The sequence below is a fragment of the Periophthalmus magnuspinnatus genome, chromosome 17 (assembly GCF_009829125.3).
Source record: "Periophthalmus magnuspinnatus isolate fPerMag1 chromosome 17, fPerMag1.2.pri, whole genome shotgun sequence".
Classification (NCBI taxonomy): domain Eukaryota; kingdom Metazoa; phylum Chordata; class Actinopteri; order Gobiiformes; family Gobiidae; genus Periophthalmus; species Periophthalmus magnuspinnatus.
The window spans coordinates 10,347,040-10,367,149 of record NC_047142.1 but is presented as its reverse complement, the minus strand read 5'-3'; the positions used below and the strand labels follow the sequence as shown (position 1 = coordinate 10,367,149).

Sequence of the window (20,110 nt, the reverse complement as noted above, 5' to 3'; positions counted from 1 at the left end):
ACGCCTGCTAAACATACCGACATTTGAATGAAGTATAAGCAATGTTCCGTATGTACTAAGCATTACGTTTGCATATGAATTAGTTTTATGATTTTTTTTAAGCGCACAGAGGCAAAACAAATTATGAAGTCCATCACAAACGCAAAACATGAAAAGCGTCCTCCTCGGTACCCGTAGTGTAGTTGACGCATGCGCAGTGGGATCCATGTGATTTGAGTGGAATGTATACTTACATGGGGTTAACACGTGTGGATTTCTGCACTAAATTTTTAAAAAATGGCAAAAACTAACGTAAGAAGTGTATCCGATTCAGTTTACTTTTATATTTGATGTATTACATGTAACGGTTATGTGTAAATTTACAAATATGCTATATATTTAAATGAATTACCGGTTTTCTGCATTTGAAATACAGTTGTACTAAGTATTTGATTAGATTTCATTTCAAGATATTATTTATACACTACTTGAGTCATACTTGTGTTATTAATTTTAAACTAAAACGCAAGTAAAATGAGCATTCTTTATCAGTTCTTTGGAGCTTTAAAGATTAATAATGTACCGTGCTCATTCTAACTAGTACATAATGTCTGTCCTGTCTTACTTTAGGTTCCCAAAGGCAGAACACGACAAAGTAGACGTCTTAATCCTGATGTTGTGGAAGAGGAGGAAAATACCTCTCCTGGTAATATTGAATTTTTATTTTAGACATGATTTAACCTTATATAAATTAGTTATAATGCAGTTGCATCTGCTGTTCAGTAGATCAAGCTAAAGATGAGCCAGAAGATGCCAAAACAGAGGTGGAAGACAAACCACAGAGTGAAGGTAAGTAAAATTATGTGATTAAGAAGAAACATTTGTGATAATTACTGCTAAAAAATATACCTTGTTCGTTTCTCAGATTAGAAGTAAAAAAATTTAAGTGACCCTTCAAACCAGAGAGATGGTGCTATTTCACTTTTTATGGTGGAGAAAAACTCAAAATGTAACAATATGTCCAAGAGGAATAACTTGATTTATTAGTCATAGCATTAATATTGAAGTAGCACCACAATTCATAATACTGACCAAAGGTAAAAGGAAGGAAATGGACAAAATCATATGTATCTGTGGAGATCTGTAATGTAGTTACACAGTAACCAAACCTCAACCCATGATTCATTTCAGACAAACAAACTAAAAGTGCCTCTCCAGGTGTAAAAAATAAAGAGGATGACAAACCAAAGACACAAGGTACTGTAACCCATCTCACTGTTTTTATGATTTACAGTTTAGTTTAAACATTCAATTTCACGCTATCAACAGACGTTGATTTGACTTAGCTAGTTATTATTAGTATTTTTAAGTATCATGGGACGTTTCAGATTTAGATAGTATCCCATAAATCTAGTTAACAAATCAACTTTTATTGCTTGACATCCAAAATTACTTCAGTCCTTTAATTTCAGGTAAAAATGACTCTATAGATGACAAACCTAAGGAGGACAAACCCGAGCACGACAAACCCGAGGAGCACGACAAGCTGGAGCAGGACAAACCCGAGGAGGACAAACCCGAGGAGGACAAACCTGAGGAGGACAAACCCGAGGAGGATAAACCCGAGGAGGACAAAGCCGTGGAGGACAAACCCGTGGAGGACAAACCCATGCCTGCAAACGTAGAAGGTAATACTTTCTTTAGATTTGAACTTTTATGGGGCACACTACTTGTCCAGAGATAATTGAATTGAAGTATGTTGGTAACTTTTAATGTTGGGATGTTTTCTGTTTCAGAGGCCCAAGCTCAAGTGACCCCTTCAAACGTCCAAGCAGACACAGAGGAGCCTTTAAAAGAAGAAGAACTTAAAGATGAAGAGGGTAACTTACATTAATACATTATTGTTGATGGGTGTTGAGCTGAGATTTCCCTGTAAATAAAAATGAGCCCATATTAAAACTTATTAATATAATATTAATACAGTTAGTAATGTACCTTTGTGTTCAGATGATGAGGTGGATGCTGTCATTGAGGTGAAAGGCAGTGCACCAAGAGTGAGTGTGTCATGGGAAAAGAGTGAGCAACGAGACCAAGAAATGACAGAAGAAATGACAGAAGATCTGACCAAGAACGACAACACAGAGATCAGTGATGGTAAGTGTGTAGTGAAGGGAGACACTGGCTCCGGTTATAAGCACCTTCTAAGTTATAAGACTATTTAAAGGAAATGGAAAAAGCACAATCATGTAATTTCTCTCTGATCATGGTCTTTCTGATTTCACATCAGATTTTGCAGTTTATTCTTAATGTTCCAGAAATCAGATTACAATCAGATTTAGGTGTGCACGTGAACAAAGCCATTCTTCCAAATTCTCTTTTATTAGATTTTAGCTGTTTTTCACTGGTGTTTTTGTTATAATTGTAATATAGGTTTCCACAATTGAAGTTGTTTGTTGTAATTGCTACGTAGAGAAGGTTTCAAAGGTGATCATCTGCACACAGTCTTTTAAACTGAGACTGTTTGATCCGTATATTTTTAATTAATCTAAGATTTAATCTTTTAATCTTAGAAAAAGAAAAGGCCTCAACACCTGTGGTTTTGGGTGAAGAATCTGAGGAGACTTCTACAGAGGAGAAAGAGGACAACGATGAAGAGGGGGAGAACAAAGACAAAAACACAGAAGAGACTGAAGACATACAAGGTAATCGACGTAGAAACTATATGAAGTAATGTTGTCACGATGCTGAAAGATGAAACACTATTTCAGTACTTAGGTCTAAATACTCAATACTGATTACATTATCACAATGAAGATAAAACATGCATATTTTTTACTAATTAAATATAATTTTCATACATAAAATAATAATAATGTCTTTATGTTAAGATCATATGCTAGGTCCGATTTTGTGCCGTGAATGTGATTTTTTTGCAGTAGCGATACTTGCTCACATGAGTACATCTAGTTTCAATATTAATTTTGGTATTGATTAGTATCTGATTTTTGATACTTTTGTAGACTCTGAAATGGAAACTGCCACCAGTGAGAACAATGAATGTGTGTCCCCAAAAGCTGAAAAGGAACGAGTGAGCAGTGAAGGAGAGAGTGAGAAAGGCAAAAAAAGAACAGGTAGGAGTACAGAAAAAAATTACAAGGATTGTTATTTGAAAATTAAACCAGTTTGTCTCTATGGAAATGTTATTGCTTTCTTCCAGAGTATGGTATTACACTTATTCTAGCTGTAACATATTCTTGGAGACAACTAAACAGACAACTGTTGGTTTTTTTTGGCATTTTAAATCTCTGATTCTCTGATTGAAGTGAAAGCTGGCACTTCAGCTATATATATATATATATATATATATATATATATATATATATAGATATATAGATATAGATAGAGATATATATAGATGGATAGATATTAATATTGATATTGATATATATAATATATATTACATTTTACTTTTATTTTAGTAAAAGCAAAACGGAAAACCCAGCCCTCAGTTGACTCATCCCCGTCGAAGAAACCTAAACTCATAAATGATGGTATGGTGCCGGAGTAAAATTACAATATGGTTTTATATACACTACCAGTCAAAAGTTTCAACACACTTTTTCATTTTTGTTTTTACTGTATTTCCCTGATTAAAAATAACATCAAAATAACTCAATACATGTTTTATATTTTTTAAATACCCCCCCCCCCCCCCCTTTGGTTTGATCACTGCTTTGCACTCTTGAGCACAGTGGTGAAGTGAAAACCATTTCAATAGACATCATGAAGCTCATTGAGACGAGGCCAAGGGTTTGCATCTGTGGACAAAGCAAAGGGTGGATACATTGAGCATTTGAATACATACATAATTCCATACATCATATACTTGATGTCCTCTGTTTGTAAAAATGGTAAAATGGTTTAAAATGGTAAACTTAAAGAAAAACTTTGAATGGGAAGGTGTGTTCAAACGTTTGACTGGTGGTAGTGTACATTGCTATGTACATATTACTATGGTTGATGATATCTCTTTGTAGGTTATTGTGTTTATATTGGAAACCTGAACAAATCAAAATTCTATGAAGATATCAAAAATACACTGGCCAACTGCTTAATGAAGCACAGTCTCCTGGTTCAAGACATTCGACTGGACAAAGCCAAGTGAGTGAGACTTTTCACTGTGAACTGTCAAAAATGCACAGCCTGTAGTGAAGTTCATTTATTATGTTTTATGACATTATTTACTTTATTTTAATAACTTATAAATACTTTTATTTCATTTGGGCACTGAATAATTTTATCATATCTTACTTCTACTTGAGTTTAGATATACATTATAATTTTAATTTGACAAAGATTGTTGTGTGCTAGCATTGTATTAATCGCAAGGACAAGGTTTTAATAACTTTTTACTGCCTCAGTATTGTTTTAAATGTTTTCCTTTTCATAAATAGTAGCCCTTTAATTTTTACCAGATAAATATAGTTTTAGCACTTTTTAAATAAATGAGAAATCTTTTTTACTTTTTACTACATCAGTAAATTTTTTTGTAGTTTTATTCATAAGATTATTTTGATCACATATTTGCAAGCAGGGGAAAGGGGAGGTATCAGGGAAAATCAATTTTATGGAGCATTTTACCATGTTATAACTTTGTTCCTTCCTCAAAAAGATGATTTATATGTCACCCATGCATGTTTGATTCATTTAGCAATCTCTACTGGGCACTATTCAAATGCTACTTACTGTTAGCAACCCAATCCTATCCAAAACTCAGCCCAGAAGTCACTCATGCTCCCACACAACAATTTTCCATAGAAATACAAAAGCATGATGCAAAACTGTATATAGCAACTTCATAAACTTGATATGGTGTGCAGTAGTTTCAGTAGCAAAATGTGCTCTGAAGGGGAAGTGACTTAGCATGAGGAGCAAAGGGAGGGGAGACTCCTTCTTTTCGGCAAATATAGCATTTTCAAAACAATAAATGGAAACAAGGTGATAATACCCCATAGAAGAAAAATACCCCCTCTTTAAAAACAGCATCATACCAAATAACAAAATGATGAATGTTAGCACATTAAAATACTGTTCTGTAGTTCATGTTCATTTTCCATTCAAGTTTTTAAAAAGACCTAACACGCATACATTGCTGTCTTATAGAAAACATGCATTTGTGGACCTGGCCTCAGAGATGGACCTGAATAAAGCGCTCACGTTAAATGGAGAGAAATTACTGGACCAACCCATGAAAGTCGCCAAAGCTAAAGTCAAAGAGGCCAAGGTCAAAGTGAAGAATCGACAGCAAAGCAAACAGAGTACAAAATCATCTGCCACATGTTTTTTTTTTTTTTTGTAAATATCTGGGAAACATATTGATTAATTCTATTTCTTCGTTTCTGTCGACAGCCAAAAACGAGCGTACCATATTTGTAGAAAACATCCCATTTTGTGCTACAAAAGAAGACGTGCTGAAGGTGTTTCCAAAGGCTACTGCTCTGAGGTTTCTTGGAGGAACGGATGATCCAAGCAAAGGGTAAGATTATGGTTTCAGTTGTTTAAATGCGCTGTCTCTGATTTTAACTTCTGAAAATCACGAAAAACAGAGCTAGTTTATTTTAAAACCTTTGTTGTTATATATTAAGTTATTCCTCAATTACCAAGAGCTTTTTAGTAGTGTAGTAACAATAATCAAATTTGAAAGTAATTAGGAATAGATACCACGATGATGGTAAAAAAAAAAAAAACAAAACACTCTTTATTTAGACAATAGAATGTAATTTTCAACATTAAATAAGTACTTTCTTTTATATTAACATGCGGCCTTATATCTGTGTAATCCCTTGGTCATCCAGGGAGATTCCATAGTGGTCCATGGGAGTATACTACGCGATTAGTGCCAGATTTTCGATTTTTTTTGACCACCCTACTGCTTAGACAATCCATCTATTCTAGGGGAAGACAAATTTTGCTCATATGCATAGAAAAAAAACAGGCTTTTAATGTTAAATTTCATGTAGAAGTAACATCATTGAGAGTTTAAGGTTCATAAGGTTCTTTGTCTATATTTTACAGTATTGCTTTTGTGGAGTTTCAAAATAAAGAGAAGGCTAAAGCAGCACTGAAGCTGAACGGAAAAGCCAAGATCCAGAAGCGTGTCCTGAGAGTGAGTGCGGTCAAAGTTGAGCCTGGAGCCAAAAAAGCCAAAGCCAAAAGTGACTCCTCTAAAAACGCAAAGAGTAAGTACTGCACTTTATAATAGGGCTGCATAATATATTGCAAATGTATCGAATTCATAATATTGGCTGATGCAATCGTTAACGCATAAATACATAGCAACAACACAAAGTTCTCAGTTTTTCAGAAGATTTTATTCATTTTTTTTGTATTCAGACTGTGGTGTTAAAATCACCTCTAGATGGACACCTTAGCTTTTGAGGGCAGACACTTGAAACACGTTGACGAGTGGTGAATTTTGGTGAAAGTTCAGAAACACGCTGCGTAAATGTTGGACCACCCTAGACGCACATCCCCCATAGAGATTTCATGTAAACACAACGCCGTGACGCCACGAAATTTCACGTTGACAATAGCTAAACTGCTAATCTCATTTCATAATTTTTCACTGCCTGCAGTTGCCAGCAAAGTTTGGCGGACAGACAAATGTGGACAAATTAAGCATAAAGACCCCCTATATTTTACATATTTTTTTCCTCCCACAGCTGCAGCTCCTCCTAGTGATATTTTGTATGTGAGAAACCTGCCAGAAAACGTTCAGGAAAATCATCTGAAAAAGGTCTTCAAGAACGCTGTACACATCAACATTCCTCAGAGCGATGGCAAACCCAAAGGGTAAATCACTTCACTAATATAATAATATCAAGTATGTCTTGTAGTGATGACGATATTTATATGTAATGATGTGGAAGGATGATGAAAGATGTATAAATAATAATCACATTGCTCTTTTAATATTTATATATTATAATTTATATAAATTATATTTATATAATTTTTTTATATTATATATATATATATGATTTGTTTTATATCTGCAGCAACCATCTTTTCTTACAGTTATGCGTTTGTGGAGTTTAAATCGGTGGCACAGGCAGAGACGGCTTTAAAGTCGGCAGCAAAACGTAAACTCATGAAACAACCGCTCAAAGTCACATTTGGTCTTAAATCAAGGAAGGACCTTTACTTAGGACCTAAGGAAAGAACAGGTTGGTCACACATTTGACAGTAATCCCTCTAATTATTATTCTATTAATTAGTCTATATTTTTCTTGCAAAAAATACCACATAAAGAGGGGGCGATATTGACAGAAATTAAGGTCTGGATATTTTTTGGAGTGTCTGTCAGTCAGTCCAACAGAAATGTGCTAAAACATGTCTTTAAATGTACGAGTTGAGGTTTAACACATACCTGAAATATGACTTTATATACCCTTAGCAATGAGTGTTTAAATATTTTTATTTTTTATTCACTCTTATTGTAGCATTTCTTATTATAAACAATATACTCAATTAGGGCTGTGCAATTAATTAATACGTAACATTTTAATCAAGCTTCTTTGGAGGTCCACAGCCAGCCCTTTGTCAGTAAAAGTATGTGGTTTGGAGCTCAGACTTTGGAGGAAGAAATATAACTTATGTTTTGTGATAAATGGCAATGATTTAAAGTTTGTATTGTTCATATTCAGGAAATGTATATCTAATCAGCTTTTTTAATTCTTAAAAAAACAAATCAAATTGAATCAAAAATCATGATTGATCATTAGGAGGGAAAAAAAAAACAACATGATTAATTTTTTTTGCTATATGTCCCAGCCCAGTTCTTGATATTCAGATTTTGCATATCTTCAAAACAACATTCACAATCTTATTAATATTTTGATCCTTTATTACATACAGTTGTATTTTTATGTGTTTCGACAAGACAAGAAAATGTATTCGCTATAACTTTCAAATTGATGTGCAGCTTGCCGTATGTATGAGCAGTAATATAGATATTTTCTGTTTCAGTCCCATCTAAAACGCTGATAGTTCTGGGTTTGAGTGAAAGAACCAGCCATAACACTCTGATGGAGGCTTTTGAAGGGGCTCTGAGTTCTAAGATCTTAAAGGACAAAGGCACAGGACGCACGAGGAGGTAAGTAGTACAGACACCGCCCGTCATCGCTTTAAACAGGCAAATGAACTGCCATGCCCTCATCTGATTGTGATTATTATGGTATGTATGAACTCTGCCAATTGTTGGGTGGAGCTTCAGAAAACGGTGGTGCAAGAGAATTGTAACCCTTAGCAACTCTATGAACAAAATATCCTGCATATATTCTCCAGAAAATATTATATTATAAGTACAAGCTACATGTTAGATTTGGGAATCACAGGCTCCCTCCCATTTCGATACATACACGATGCATGGCTCACGATACAATAAGATCTCCATTTTTACATGTGATAACTGATGTACTGCACATGCTATTCTGCTATCACTATACCGTGCTATTTTATAAGAGCCAAATTCATTTCAACAACATTATTTCTTTGTTAAACCACTTTCTGTGCAACCTTTATTTGAAATACCCTCATTTTAATAGTCAAAAAGTGTGCAAAAACATTAATATAGAAACATTATGATAGAAAGTGTAGAAAAAGTATTCGTAGTTGTTTGATAGAAGTAGTTGAAATAGTAGTAGTCATGATAATTGTAGTAGTCTGTAAGTAGTTTCAAGTTTCAACCCATATGAGAAGTATTAGTAGCAGCAGTAGTAACAGAACTATAGAGTTACACTTATTATTTATATATATATTTTTGTATTTATCATGAACATTAGTACAATTCTTCTTCTGTGTTGTGTGTCTTAAGGTTTGGCTTTGTGGACTTTGAGAGCGTGGAGTCCTGCACAGTGGCCAAAGAGGCAGCGGACGACATAGAGATCGACGGCTGTAAAGTGACTGTGGCATTCGCTCGCCCCAAATCCTCAGAGTTGGAGAATAGTGGTGAGAAAGGACATAAAGGAGGGAAGGCGTCCACAAGAGTTAACAGACAAGCAAGTCAATAAACGATGTGTACATGTATCAAGATGTATATATTTAACCATCAGAGGTGTGTAGAGTTACCAACAATAGTAAACAAATAAGAATAACGTTACTTCAAAATAATATTACTCAAGTGGAAGTACAAATAGTGGTCCAAGGAATTACTCACCTCAGACTGAAAAAGTATTTGGGGAAACTACTACTCAAGTAAGAATAACTTAAAGACTAACTGTCGGAATGTAACATCTGATTTATAATTTAAAATTTAATTAATTGATAAGTAATTTGAAGGACAAAACATAAAATAAATAAAATGATGCACCAAATCTAATGTTTTGAAATGATAGACACAAAGAGAAACTAAATCATATCTGAAGGAGCGGTGCAAGAAACACAAACGTTCAAAACATTGATATTGTCGACATAAAGTTTTTGTTACTTGTAGACTTACACACAGTGGGAAGAGGAAGCTTTACTGAAGTACTGTTGCTTCATTAAAATATTACTCTAGTAGGCAGATTTTTTTTTAAACCACAATCAGCATATTCTCTGAGCTCTGACCAATCAGAGCAGACGATACTGTTATGTGAGTGCAGAGAGGAGCAGAGAAAGCAGTGAGACTTTCATGCTTTGGGTGCTGAAAGATGCTGAAAGATATTTGATAGCTATGTTTTGTATTGCGATAATGATATTATTTTAATATACTTTTTGACAAAATATGTTCAGTTAATTTAAAACAGAAAATGCACATCGTTAGTCAAACTGAGTCAAAATAAACTTAAGAAAGACTAAACCAAGACTAACCCAAGTCTAATGTAGAACTTGATAAGGAAAATCATAAATACAATCTCCAAATTGCAGCACATTTCTATAGAATCAAGAACTTTGCGTTGTTGCATCAGCCAATATCACTATATTGATATTTTCAGCCCTGCTCAGTAACTAGTATGATCTTAAATGTATTTACAATTACATGGCTAGAATTTTACTCAATTACATGTACAGGTTTAAAAATCTACTCAAAAAAGTACAATTACCCAAAACATCTTCTCAGTTATATTAATATGAGTATTTGTAATGAGTTCCTTTCCATCCCTGGATTTACTTAGTTTTTTGTTTGTCAGGGAAATGATGTGGAGCTGGTCAATCATTCCCGAAGAAAAAAAAACAGACTGCTAATCTGAAATGAGATGAGACTAAACGTATTTTTATTGTGAATGATGTGAATATGTGTAAAGACAATTAATTGTTTTTGTTTGTTGTTGTTAATTTGATATAAATAAAAGTGACTTCATTCATTTATGGAATCAGACATGACTGTTTATACACAACACAATATTCATTATCCAAATATGAAATTGCCACAAATAGTTCTTTGAATTATAGGAGATATTTCATCACCAGTATCCTTTTCAAATCTATGTTTAGTTTTTAATGTTAGATACATGTTCATTCATTACCTTGTTGTTCCACTCATGTGTGGATTTACTGTTGTAGTTTAACACACACATGAGCATGAATAGAGCTGCAGGTTTGATTCCCAGACCAGCTCTCCTCCTGATGAGAAGCAGAGAGCAGGGCAGCACTCTGGCCTTTCTCATCATTACTGTCAGCACTGACGCCCCTCACATCTCACGTTTTCCACTCGTTGCTCAGTGACTGCAGTGTGGTATTTGGTCCTGTCTCTGTCCGTGCGTCCAGATGGTTTCACCTGTTTTACGCACGTCTCCAGAGTTTGTCCGAACTCGCACGAACTAAGCCCAAAGTGTCCTGTAATGACCTCACATCCTGTTTTGCACTTCCTTCAGAGTGGGCCGGTTTGGGACGGTCCCATACTCCGCGGTGCAGCGTGGATCCGTGTTTTGTCTTTTCCCTCCACGCACACGCGCCTTGCTCACGTACATGGACTGAGAGCGTCGTCTCCAAACATCCACGTCTCAGGCAGCATGCGGCCGATTGATCACTGATCGGTGAGTTATTGACGGACAAACTTTGGTTATTTATTGCACTTTAGGACGTAGTTTTCTGGCTGTATCGACTTCTTTAACGCGTATTTCTACGTAGAGGAAGGAAACAACGTTATAATCTGGCTCAAACACCACTTATTGCGCCTTTGTACTGTGACTAGTGCCTTCAGTGCAAAAAGTTTTTCTTGCTTACTGCATGGTGAGTGTACAAGTGCGTTATTACGTAATTTACAAAGGAATAATATTATTTTTTTACGCTAAACATATGGGACAGTGGCAAATAATGATTTCATCCAAATACAAATTCCACACAACTGGAGATGACCTGTAGTGTGGAGCCAGGGCGCATTGCACGTGTATTACTGAATCTGCAGAACTGAGATATCCCAATTATGGTTTAGTATTGTGGTCCATGGATCATTTTTTTGGCTTTTAATTCACATAATGTTGCAAAAACTAAACCTGTCACTCTGGACACATGTATATTAACTTTCATTTTATGTTTTATTTGTTCTCAATGATTCTTGTAGCAGGGTTATAGAATTAAAGTACAATTGATTTCAGCTTAAAACTGTCTAAAGACTGATAAGAAAAACCAGAGGGGGAACACTAACTTGTCTTCACTTGTTTACATCCAGTCACTGTCTGACTGGGAGGTCAAATGTACATAGTCTTTAATGTGTGTAGAGAGTTGTAGTTTTATATTGTATGAAAAGATATCATTGACTTTATACAGAGTTTATTGGAGAAATGTGACTCATTTTTATGTAACAATGTTTTAATGTCGATGTAAGTAAAAGGAGATGAGAAAAATAAGTACTACATCTTCTCACTCATTTTTTAATTTTTATTTGGGTATTTTGCGTTGGTGTTATGTTCAAACTTTATTTCGATACAAAGGAAGAGACTTGATACTCAATACCAATACTAATACCTATACCACAATGATTATTCTATTGTCTTTTTATTTAGATAGTAGAATGTGATTTTCAAACAGAGTACTTTCTTTTATATTCCCATGTGTCCTTATATCTGTGTAATCCCTTAGTCGTCCAGTAGGTTCCATAGTGGTCCATACTAGTCTATGTGTCTTATACTTGTTCTGATACAGCTCAAGATCATTCTAAAACTATTCAAGAAAGGTTCACTTCTGCCCTATATCGATACTCACTCAAATGAGTAGCTAGTTTCAGTACTAGTTTTAGTATTGATCAGTATCTGGTTTTCGATACTTTTGAAAACCGTATTTGGAATATTCAAAATAAAAATGACTCCTACTATTATCTTTGTTTCTGTGGGTCAAACACTATGGCTTGAGTCTTGTCTGTGTTTATCTGGAGAAAGTTGTTTTGCCTCCACACACTGATCTGTTGGATGCAGTGGCAGAGTGAATCCACTGGTCCATATTCACCTGCTGCCAGTGAGATATAGATCTGAGTGTCATCTGCAGAGTTGTGGTAGGACACATTATTGCTGAGTATTAACTGACCTAATGGCAGAATGTAGAGATTGAACAACAGGGGTCCCAGGATTGACCCCTGGGGCACCCCACAGATCAGGGACATTTTATCTGAGACACATTTTCCAATTTCAGCAAAGTTTAGTGCAGTACCAGAGATGCCCACCCAGTCCTCCAGTTTCTGTAAGAGGATCCCATGATCCACAGTGTCAAAAGCAGCACTCAGATATAACAGGATCAAGACTGAGACTTTGTCTTCATCAGTGTTCAGGCATATGTCATTTGTCACCTTGATAAGATCAGTCTCAGTGCTGTGGTGGGTCTAAAACCTGACTGGAAAACATCAAAGGAGTTGTTCATTTGGAGAAAGTTAATAAGCTGTTGGTAAACAACTTTTTTGAGGACTGCCTAAAAACAGCAGATTTGAGATGGGTAATTGTTCAATATCATGGCATTAAGACTGTTCTTCTTTAGGAGAGGCTTGATAACTGCAGTTTTCAAAGCTCTTGGGAATGTTCCAGATTTAAATGACATGTTAACTATGCAAACGAGTGGTGACAGCAAACTGTTGAGCACAGACTTTAGTGTGTCAGCTCTAAGTGTCTAGGTGGCTGCTGGGTTATTTGTGTTGTGGAATTGATGGCATTTTTGATGCCCTGAACCTTGTCATTCAAGAATGCTGCAAACTCATTGCACTTAGATGTGGAAATTAGTTCAAATGGCAGCAGAGCTGGAGGGTTTGTTAATCTGTTTACTGTTGCAAACAGGACACGAGAGTTGTTACTGCAACTTCCAATAATGTCAGAAAAATAAAGTCACAGAGTTCAACAAATCATCACCATTAGAACATGAGACATTTTCAAAGTGTATCGTTTCCTGAACAGTGCACCTGTTTTATCATTTGTGTGTCTCCTTCGAACAACTGCAGGACCAGCCACTGGTTTGGGAATAACAGACAGGTCAAAAAAGACAAAGAAATGATCAGACAGAGCAACATTCACCACATTGACATTTGAAATATTTACTCCTTTTGTAATGAGCAGGTCCAGAGTGTGTCCTCTGTTGTGGGTGGGCTCGCTGACATGCTGAGCCAGACCAAATCTTTCAAGGACAGAACTGAGCTTTTTAGTGTCTCTGTTAAACACATTATCCACATGTACATTAAAATCACCTGTAATGACTAAACCATCAAAGTCTGTGCACACGACTGAAAGCATCTCAGTAAAATCAATAAATCAATAAAACTCAGACAGTGCTGAGGAGGTTTTGTATATGACTAAGTAGAGTATGGGGGGGATTGTTTTAGTTCAATTTTAAAGGAAAAGTACCCCAAAACACCCCAAATGACAACTTGTGAGCAACTAAATTATGATATCATCTTTATCATGACAGTACATCCTAAAACAGCAGAGGTCCTGTGTGTCATAGCTCTTGGTGATAACAGCTCTCGAGGAAGGCAGAGAAAGATGAGCAGGGGGCAGTGTGGGTGAAAGACCAGGTGAGGGCCGAGGAGCTGGACCAGGGGGGAGTTTTGGGGAACGACGAGGGGGGATAGGTGGGAGGGCCTTTGGTGGCATCATTTTGTAAGAGGAAGAGTTCAGCCAGAACTCTTGACCATGCTTTATTGGGTGTGAGGGGATCCATCTTAATTCCTGATCTGATGAAGCTTTCTAGATGGTTGGGAAGGGCCATGGGTGAAGGTGGGGAGGAAAAGGAGAGTGAGGAGTTCCTAGAATGAGTAGATCTAGCAAAAGGGACCCAGAGCTCGTCTGTGGGAGGGGGAGGTGATGGGGGTGCTGCTGGGACTGTCACAGACAGGTTCAAGGCCTGTGACGTGGGCTTGGAGGGAAGTGACGGAGGTGAGGAATCCTTTACTTGGGAAGTTGGTGGTGCTGCTGACTTGTTCTCTGGGGGAAGTGGTGGTACTACTAAATCCGTCTTCTGCTGGTTATGACTCCTTCGCTGGGGGAGGTGGTGGTTGTAGTTGTGGTGCTGCTGGTGGTGCTGACACATTGGCTTGGTCTCTGGCTGGCACAGCAGGGATGCTTCTCTCGTTCCTCTTTTCTCTCACTGGCCCAGGACGCTGTCCAGGCCGGTGCCTCAGATCGTGGAGGAGGTTATCTGTCAACACTCTCACTCCACCTCTGCTCAAGTGCGGGCCATTTCCCTTGAACAGGTCCTCTCGTTTTCCAGAATAGATCAAAGTAGTAGTGCAATCCCAATTCCTTCTGTCTATGCTAGGAAGAGGTCCACTGATGAATGTCTTAACCTCCACTTTATCAAGCTCCTCGAATAATTTAATGAAATGCCTTTTCAAGATTTTAGTTTGTTCTATTCCGGTGTCAACTGCACCCACGTGCACAATCAGCTGTTTAACTCCTCGGTGTGTTGACACAGGAGTTTTGTAATCTCAGAAACAGTGTAAATGGGATAAGATTCCTCTGTGGCTCACATCTCTGATAGCACCGTCTCCTAACAGCAGCGTATCTCTGACCTTGACACTTGCTTAGCACAGATCGCCTTTCTGCTTGTGCTCTTTTGCCAACGTCATTGCTCTTGTTTTGTGACAAAAATCAATTTTCTGTATGTTAACATCAACATCAGTCTGTGGCAGTGATAAAATCTGTTTGTAAACTGTTAGCATTGTCTTTTGTCACTTGTCGCGTTGGCTTGGCGCTCTTGTCTTTTCAAAGTTTTGGAAAAGACACCGTATCGCTCAGGTTTAAGTTGAATGTAGCACTTTTTTTCACCCTCTTCTCTGAAAGTAACTGTGGGCTGCTTACCACTGGAAGTCAAAGGCAGCGTTCGGTGAAGCCCTTTTTCAGATTCTAAAACAAATATCCATGCTTGTAGTTCATTAATATTTGTTGATAGTTCCAACGTTCACAGAAAGAATTCCTTTGGCTTCTTCCTCCAGACATGTCGCTGGCTCATCAGAAATTTTGTTTAAAAATGTAAAAATAGTTTAAAAGTTTTGGTTTACTCAAAAGAAAACTAAACACATTTTCCAGCACTGGAAGAGGTAAGATTATTAAAAAGCAAAGTAACGAAGGAAGCAGCAGGAGCAAGCAAGTTGCATAATGGGACTTTAACTGAATATTCTTAAATATTTGTTTTTTAAAACTACTGATATTGATGAGGTAAGTCCAGTCAACTTTTTGAAATTGTCTTTAACCATTCAACAATTTTAATTTTAATTTCATTTTGCTGATTTATTCCACCTTTATCATAACATCACATATCCAAACCAGAATTAATCAGGGGTAGATATTTAAACCCATAGCATCCTGAGAACTGCACATATACTATATGAAGAATATTTACATACACAGTCTATGTTCCTGCACCAGAGGAACCCAGTGTACCACCACTGTCCCCCACTCCAGTCTTAAAGAACCACCTCATATATGACTGTGTTACCCACCTGAAGGTGCTGTCAGTCAACTAGACTGAACTCGGTGGGTGTTTTCTCGTATATAGACGGTTCACTGATAATGGAGCAGAGGTCGCTGTGTTGTGATTGGACAGAAATGGGAAGAGACCAAAGGTTTCTGGGAGTTTCAGCTCAAAGGCCTTAACAAGACTATAATCTGCCTATAATTACTCTTACTGTCACTAACTACTGTACAGTTGGCCCAAATAGATAATCTTTATGATAATTGGCCATCAACATGTTGTTACAGTTACCATGATGGGAATTAAATCTCAAAATAGGGCTGAGTATCTTGGGATGAAGATCTAATTGACAAAAATATGAACTGGCAAACTTAATACAAGAATCACATTTCAGAACATGTCTGTACAGATCTAAACTATAGGGTTAGTCATTTTTATGCAGAATAAGACAGGAGATGTAGTTGCTTGTTGAGAAAAATTGGTGTCTTTGTGATTTGATGTTTGCTGTGATTGTGTCCATTGAAATTGTGATTTTATATCAAAACAAAGAATGTGGTAATCAAACAGTATTATTCATTTTATATGTTTTTGTTATTCATTTGGAGTTAATTATCCTATATTACCGGAATGTTGTGCCATTTTGGTTTATTTCGATGCATGTAACAGTTATAGTAGTACGTATAGGCTACTGTTTAGCTTAGTTTAGTTTAGCGTAGCTTAGCTTAACTTATCTTAGTTTAGCTTACCTTATTTTAATTTAGCTTTAGCTTAGGTTAGTTTAGTTTAGTTTAGTTTAGCTTAGTTTAGCTTTGCTTAGTAAAAGAAAAACTCAAGTCTGTCAGCTGGACAAAAAGTTGTAGGAGTGAAGAGGTTTGGCTGTTCTCACCCATGAGGGGCCTGAATGACTCTGCTGAGTCTGACTCAGGCACAATTCACATTTAGTATAGCTCATTAGACCTGGCCAACAAACAGAAACTGTAAACAATAGGTGTGTTAGTTTCAGTGTAGTTAGCTCCTCCCTTCAGACAGATAGAAAGCAGTGTCCAGCAGTAATCTGACCAGACCTGAAGAAGCCGCATGGATCAGGAGCCAAACGTCTTCACTCCAGATTTGAATTTTTCTTTTACTCTGGATCATACCTGGAAGACTGAGGGATTACACATAGTTTATCTTAGATTAGTGTAGTGTAATTTAGTTAAGTTTAGGCTTTTTTCTCTATTTTTAGCATTTTGTTTACATTACATACATACATTATTAGATAGAAGCATACATAGCCCAAAAGGAGTAGACAGAAGCAACTGGTTATGAGCATCTATCCCTACTGTATGTTACAAGGCAGGGTTCAGCATGGAAAGGACTGAGATAGAGAACAGAGAGACGATATAAAATGTCATTGAAAAAAACAACAACAACACAAAATACATAAAAGAAATTTAAACTGATAATAAATTAAAAAATCGGAAATGTAAAAAAAAAATCACAATAAATGAAGTAAACTAAACGAATAATCAATAACTGGTTAATCTTTGCAACCCCAGTAACAACAGATGTTAAAGGGCCCATATTATGCTATTTTCTTATCTGTTATAATATTGCTTCCATGAAAAATATCCGCAGAGTTGTGTTTTGCTTCATCTTCTCTCAAACAGAAAACACTCTCAGAAAGTGCTCCAATGTGTTTTTAAACTTCACACACCTTCACTAGAATCATTTGGATGATTTCTGCTCTAGAATTGCCAATCTCTACTGAACAGAAGGTAAAAGGTAGCTGTTGACTTGAAAACTACCACTTTCTGACATCACAAGGTGGTACAGATCATTTTGAGCTTTGGAGACTAATAATAAAGGATTAAAATGTGTGAATGAAAGAAAATAAAACTCCAGGTATGTTTATGCGGTGGTAATAATATTTGTGTAATATAGGACCTTAAATATTTTCTCAGATTTTCCCATATATCTGTTGATATTACACTGTTACATTATAAGAATTTCAGCCCAGTATTGCCTGCAACCACTGTCAGTATTTTCTAGGTAAATGTGTGATTAATGCAGTTCCCAGAGAGGCTGTTCTGTGAAGGTTTCGAGTCATGACATGCAGTGCAGTTTAGGTATAGGCAGCTCTATTATGTTTAATGTCAGATTGCAGAATACATGGTTTTATTGCACTACTGATACCTGAGCTGTAACACTGCTGAACAAGAGGATTTCAGCTTAGAAAACCTTTGTGCTGGTGTACATACTGTGACATTATATTCTACCCAGGGGCAAAAGTAAAGCACATCCCATTCAACATATTACGCTTGTGTTTGACTGAGAGAAGCTCATAAAGTTACAAGGCTAAGAGTTTAAAGGGGACATACTATCTAAAGTTAACCTTTTGTGCTTTTAACCATGTTCTGACGGCATTTCCTCATCTTTAGTTTACTCAGTTGTATTTTGAGGGGTTGATTCCTGCATGGTTGAGTAATCTTGTATTGTCTAACATTTGAGGCTTGTGAGCTTTTTTCACCTACCCCCTATTTCTGCCCACTAGTGTTGGGGAAGTTACTTTGAAAATGTAATTAATACCCATATGTGTTAAAAATGTAATATTTCACACTACCTGCCTCAAGAAAGTAACTTAGTTACTTTTTTGTAATTTTGAAGTATGACTGAACCAAATATGTGATTTTATGTTTTCTTAAAGGCACTTAAATATAGGTAAACAATAACTGAGTTGTTTAAACTGTCTGGGGCGACAGTGGCTCAGTGGTTAGAGTGTTGGTCCCCCAACCGGCGGATCAAGTCCCGCTCAGACCAAGTTCTGTCGTTGTGTCCTTAGGCAAGACACTTCACCCACATTGCCTAGTATGAAAGTGGTGTGTGCGAATGATAGGTGGTGGTCGGAGGGGCCGATGGCGGAGATTGGCAGCCTCGCTTCCATCAGTCTGCCCCAGGGCAGCTGTGGCTACAATAGTAGCTTACCATCACCAAGTGTGGAAATGAATGAATAATGACTATAGTGTAGAGCTTTGAGAGGCTTTGACAAGCCTGTAAAGCGCATTACAAATGTAAGCCATTATTATTATTATTATAAAATTGCAAAACGGCAACAATAATAAATAACACCCTGCTACAAGCTGCTTCTCTCAGAAGTCAAGTCATGTGCAATGTTTCAGGTTTAGCAGATCCAGGGCTCTCCCTGTTTAAGCTGTAGAGGAAGGTTACGCTCTTTTCCCAGGCACTGATGCACTGTTTTCACAGACTGTATTACACTACTAGTATTACTCAAAATGTAATTTAATTATAGCAATTAAATAATTATAAGTACCATATTTTCCAGACTAGAAGTCACACTTTTTGTCATAGTTTGGTCGGGGGTGTGGCTTATATTCAGATGCGACTTATATGTGAAATTATTCAAGTATAGAATGTCACATCTTCGTTATTGTCACACTGACAACTGCACAAGGGCACTCTAGGCTTGTGTAACAGTATGACAGCCCCGCGGACTTCTGGAGCAGGCAGAGTTGTTCAAAAGTGACAACGAGGATGAAGAATTCAATGGATTTAGTAATTTTGAGTGAGATTGAGAGTAAACTTGTTAGCTTGTTTTTTATGCTTTAGTTATCTGATTAACTGTTAATATCTTACATTAACAAACCAGACACATATTCAGTTTGTTGCCTATGCTTCATGTCGCTGAATAAATATAAATGTGTTATGTTATCAGCCTGTTCTCTATTTTATTGTTATTATAATAACTTGCCTTTAAAGATAAAATGTCTGTACTTGGTCTTGGATTTTGTAAAATATATTTGTGCCACTTATATGTTTTTTTCTTCATTATTACACATTTTTTCGCTGGAATGACTTATACTCTGGAGCGACATATAGTCTGGAAATTACAGTAGCTAAGTTGCAGCCAACATTGGTGCCCAATTTTTCAAAAAGTTCAGACTCAGATGTGGAGTTCAAAAATGTCATTTTCAACAATAAAAACATGTAAATGAAAATCTGCTGCTTCTTACTGTGAAATGCCCCTATGAAGAGTCTCTCAGTTCTGCACGTTCGAACATGAAGCCAATGAATATTGCTGTTTAAAATGAACAAAAACTAAAATATAGTTAGTACTAATACCCATTAATGCATAATATAAAGTCTTACAAGACTATATAAAGAGTATTTGCCTTGGAGCAGAACAAATCAAACCAGTAAGTCCACATGAGCTGTTACTGATATAATGACGTCTGTCTGTCTTCTGACTCATCTCCATCAGGAG

General features: G+C 36.6%; 1 protein-coding gene across 2 annotated transcripts; it reads left to right on the top strand.

The window, feature by feature from the left end:
• The first annotated feature begins 187 nt into the window (after positions 1-187).
• LOC117385582 (nucleolin-like) lies at positions 188-10,326 on the top strand. Of its 2 annotated transcripts, none has more exons than XM_055228307.1 (18): positions 188-291; positions 610-685; positions 763-828; positions 1,171-1,236; positions 1,452-1,667; positions 1,776-1,859; positions 1,987-2,133; positions 2,550-2,681; positions 3,000-3,110; positions 3,459-3,530; positions 4,017-4,140; positions 5,143-5,297; positions 5,389-5,515; positions 6,055-6,218; positions 6,702-6,831; positions 7,057-7,205; positions 8,008-8,134; positions 8,855-10,326. In XM_055228307.1, the coding sequence occupies exons 1-18, from the start codon at positions 277-279 to the stop codon at positions 9,048-9,050; spliced, it is 2,157 nt and encodes a 718-aa protein (XP_055084282.1). In that variant the 5' UTR covers positions 188-276; the 3' UTR covers positions 9,051-10,326. The 2 variants fall into 2 exon arrangements, with proteins under 2 accessions (XP_055084282.1, XP_055084283.1); XM_055228308.1 differs by having other exon boundaries at positions 209-291; positions 766-828.
• Positions 10,327-20,110: the final 9,784 nt, after the last annotated feature.